Consider the following 4,335-nt stretch of genomic DNA (forward strand, 5'->3'; position numbering starts at 1 on the left):
CAATTATATATAATTTTTATTTGTACTTAGAAATTTTGTTTTTTTTTCTTTAATGTATAATTTCAAACTTTACCCATTTAAAAGGGGTTAAGGTATCAAATTTTATGAATAAATCTAATCAAATAAGAATTAATTAAACAATGTTCAGTAATAAGACATCTCTATGTTTTTTTGACTTATATTTCTTTAAGTATAACTGCTTAACTTCCATAATTTTCAGCTCTCATAATTTAAAATTAACAATCTAAGCTTCATTAAGAAAGTAACGAATTGAAAATTGCGGGTGAAAGTGTCATATCGAGTCAAAAGCCCACGGTCCCTAAAGGTTTTTCTAAACCTGATGTATGGGCCACTTCATTTTCACCCTTTTCAAAATAATTCATTGTTTTTTTAAATGATTTTTAATAAAATTGATATTTACTTCTCAATACTTGTTAATATTTTTTCAATTTCTCTTAAATCTTGACTTTTTATGTACCAAAAAGAAAATTATTTTGATTTTCAAGACATCAATTTAAAAATAATTTTAGACATTAGTTACATTAATTTGTCGGTCCATATTTGTATTTAAATTTCTCAATCAAAAATCATAAAAACAATTTCTCACATTAATGTTTGAAAGGTAATCTCCAATCTAGAGATACAATCATCCTGTTATTCGATTATGAAACTTTGTTAAAGTAACGTGCTTCTTACGAATTTAGCAGGATGCCTCAATTTTGGACTTTTAAGCCAACCTTTGATAAGTGAACTTAGCTTTATTCGGATTGACAAAATTTATATGAAATTTTTTTAGAAAAATTTATGGAATTTTTTTTTTAAAAATGATTTAATAACAAATCAAAACCAATAAATTAATAGATTTTAATGTGGATATCAATAATATGTAAAAAAAAATTAAAAAAAATTATTTATAATTTAAATTTGATTGATATTTATTTAACACTAAAAATTTTATCAATATTTTTTTTAAAATGTCTATCCAAAAATATATATGAAATTTTTTTCAAATTTTACACACTTAATTTATATAATGAGATCACTTAATCTATCAATTTGATTTTTAATTTGAATTTTTATTTAATTGTTTCTAATAAAAAATTTCACTATAATCACCTAAGGAATTTCATTTAAATCTTTCCATAATTTCGAGGAGCGTAAGAAGTGCAGAGATTACAAGGTTGAACCTTGCGTAAGCTAAAAATTTAATTACCTAAGAACTCCACCAATCAATTTTCCAATACTTCAAAAGGTTAATACAGGTTACATGGATGACAAAAATCCGGGCTTGCTATATATAAATTAACCATCATAGACATTGAAAATTTGATAAAAATATTTAAGTCAATTAAAGTAAATATTTAATTAGTTAAATAAATTGGTTGAATATTTATTAAAATTACTTGGTATATCAGGATAAAAACATAAGTTAGACTAATCAAAATTAAGGACTCATATATCACCTAATTAAATTCTATGAGTCATCTTCATTATCTTTAATTAATTTAAAATTATTACAGAAAAAATCAAAATGATTAAGTTAATTTTAGAACTCTCTCACATTATATCACACCTAGCATTATGAACAGAGAGTTCTTCTAACTCATCTGGAGATCAATGCAAAGAAGAAACACTCTAGCCTTATTCTCACACATTCAAGATTTGCTGGTCATCTTTGAAGATTGCTCAAGCTGTCTGAAATTCAATAACCAGCCAAGAAATCATAAGGCTTTGGTCATTTCTTTAAAGATCTGCTTATTTTTGCCAGTTCGTGATCAAGCTTTTGTTCACAAAAATCACAAGCTTGTTTTCTATCACAAAACGTTGGTTTGAAGATTTGCCAATCATTTCATTAGATATTATCGTTTCTGTTTTTGATAAGATCGAATCAGAAGATTATTTTCTTCCATAAAAAAGATCATATAGAAATTTGTATCCATTATTTTATTTAATAAAATTGAATTTTGACATTTTATTTCTGCTTTTGTTTTTAGAAGGAAATTTGTATGTACAATCATATTGTCTCTCAAATTATTTTCCGGAGGCAGGATTTGGGATCTATAATTCCTCTATTCAGTCCAAAGGCGTTGTTGCAGCTAGAAATCAATTGGCTGTCTGAAGTTGCCGATGCCAAATGAATGTCCTCTAATGTAATGCCGGTGCAAGGAATATTACTGCTGCAATTGAGATTGATACCCACTTTTGTCTTTGATGTCCCAAACAATTGAGAGAATCGTACACCGCTAATATGAACTGCAGTGTTCTGTCAAAATTCAAAGTATAAATTCAAACAATAAAACAAGCTCCGTTCATGTAAATTGTAATGCTTTTAGTTGTTCTAAAGGCTTCTGTATGTGTCTTACCGATTTCCTACACGAATTTGGAATATCACAGTAGAACTGATCAATGATGATTGGATTTGCCACTGCCTGGAAGTTTATGTTTGAGAAAGATACGTTTCGAACTATACCTCTGCCTCCCTGCAAAACAAATACAAATTTAACTCAAGATATTCGTTGGTCAACAGGTTTTGTTCTTTTCTTTTTTTATTTTACAAATTTCATACCTGCCATGTCTTGATTCGTACCCCATTAGTTGTCCCTCGGAAGTTTACTCGCCTCACATTAATATTATTTACTTGAACGTCCGCTCCGCCCCTGCCTAGGCTTCCAATGCTGTTAGGCATTAAAATTAGGAGTGTTGGGCTTGTTCCAATGATCGATTTAATCCCCAGTGACGTTAAAGACTGAATAAAAAATTTGCTTACCTCACACCATGACCAGGGCCACAACTAATGTCAGTGATGGAGATGTCAGAAGTCCTATCACCAATGGAGATACAATCATCACCTGTTCATGAACAATGAAGCCGTTAATCATCAACTTGACAGTCATGCACTCATTCAATTACTACTTAGCTTGATGTTTGTCAAAGACATTTATAAAGTAAACACCAGGGAATTCGATTCCAATCTATCAATAGAGAAAAGTCCTAGAGGCGCTTCGGATACCAACAGACAGTGTCCTACATGGAGTTTGAAACACCATGTATGCCATTTTTCCATTGTAGAATGTGGTGAATTCTCTGTAGTAATTCTTTTCCTTTGCTGTTCTCAAATGCAAAACCTTAAATCAAAAGCATTTACATAAAGCAATCAACTCACCATCAGAAAATTGTGAATTGTGAATGGACACATTACGAGCAACCTGAATGTGTATTCCGTCAGTGTTGGGGCTTGTTCCAGGATCTTGTATGGTCAAGAATCCAAAATCAACATTTTGGCATCCCAAGATCAGTATGTGTGTTTGGGGGCTGTTGTGAAACTTAATGTTGCTCATGTGAATATTGTTGCAATTCTCAAATTTAAGTACCTGCAGCAAAGCATAATATAGTAATATACTAACCTGCCTTCTCTACAATAACTAGGCAGATAATGACAGCTAGAGTTGTAGTAATAAATTCTGGATTCGAGTTTTGCCTGGACCTAATCCTCTCAACGTACTTACCGTTGGTGCTAGTGTGATACATCCCTGCAGAGAAGTTCAACGGTCAGAAATGGAATCAGGAAAAAGCAGGAAAAAAGAAAAGGAATTAAAATGACTGGAAGTATGGAACTTCACAAGTTTAAGTTTGGTTGTGTTTTCTGCGATTTTGATGTTGCAGTATACCTGCTGACCACGATGAAATTTGCATGAGCGATCCCACCAGCCTTTGCCACGTCCATCTATCATCCCAAGTCCATCAATAGTTAGACCGTTTACACCCTGAAATGCTAACCATGTTGACAGATCGGCTGCCTTCCACTGATCAGGACCATTGGGTGCGATAATAGTTCCTGATAGCTGCAACAGAAATTTAGATTGCGGAAGAATACGAATCCTGGAGAATTGAAGATCATATTATCTATTCTCATGAGTTATGATCCAACTTTGATTATATCTCACATGCCAATTTACTGATGTATTACTAGGAAGTAGGAAAGCTTTTGGAGTGCTATTAATTTTATTAATTTTTTGATATAAAGGAAGCTATAGACGGATGACATGCAAGGGATTGCAGGTATTGAAAATTGAACTCTACACATGCTGATTGCCTCATAATGATAGCTGTATGAACTATGAACCAACTAGATAAGCTTCAGATTCTTAATTTTGTTAATTTCATCGTACTTTTACATTTATTTTATTAGACTTGCAGGGGCCTGTGAATATAATCTGATGCACCAAAAATATTTTTCCTTTGGGAATAATCAAGGTAGGAGTGCCTGCTGCAGCACTACATGTGTCCTTCCATGCCTTCATGAACGCCTGCGTCCGAAAAAATTAGAAAATTAGT

At 31.7% G+C, this 4,335-nt stretch overlaps 1 protein-coding gene across 1 annotated transcript; it reads right to left on the reverse strand.

Annotated features, from left to right (window-relative positions):
• Positions 1-2,560: 2,560 nt before the first annotated feature.
• Positions 2,561-4,089, reverse strand: LOC111278386 (polygalacturonase At1g48100-like). The gene is made up of 6 exons (XM_089765160.1): positions 3,669-4,089; positions 3,507-3,530; positions 3,164-3,371; positions 3,011-3,106; positions 2,768-2,849; positions 2,561-2,675 (listed from the first exon to the last, which is right to left on the reverse strand). Exons 1-6 carry the CDS (start codon positions 3,729-3,731, stop codon positions 2,561-2,563), a joined length of 588 nt encoding a protein of 195 aa, XP_089621286.1. The 5' UTR covers positions 3,732-4,089.
• Positions 4,090-4,335: the final 246 nt, after the last annotated feature.

Source organism: Durio zibethinus, chromosome 8, assembly GCF_047325235.1.
Source record: "Durio zibethinus cultivar Kanyao isolate XHJ-2024 chromosome 8, ASM4732523v1, whole genome shotgun sequence".
Classification (NCBI taxonomy): domain Eukaryota; kingdom Viridiplantae; phylum Streptophyta; class Magnoliopsida; order Malvales; family Malvaceae; genus Durio; species Durio zibethinus.

Coding starts and splice junctions, on each gene's coding strand:
- LOC111278386 (XM_089765160.1), bottom strand. CDS start 3,731: ATGATAGATGGACGTGGCAAAGGCTGGTGGGATCGCTCATGCAAATTT. Junction 3,107..3,163: donor CAATTCACAATTTTCTGATG/GTGAGTTGATTG, acceptor ATTTGAGAACAG/CAAAGGAAAAGAATTACTAC. Junction 2,850..3,010: donor ATGTAGGACACTGTCTGTTG/GTATCCGAAGCG, acceptor GTTCATGAACAG/GTGATGATTGTATCTCCATT.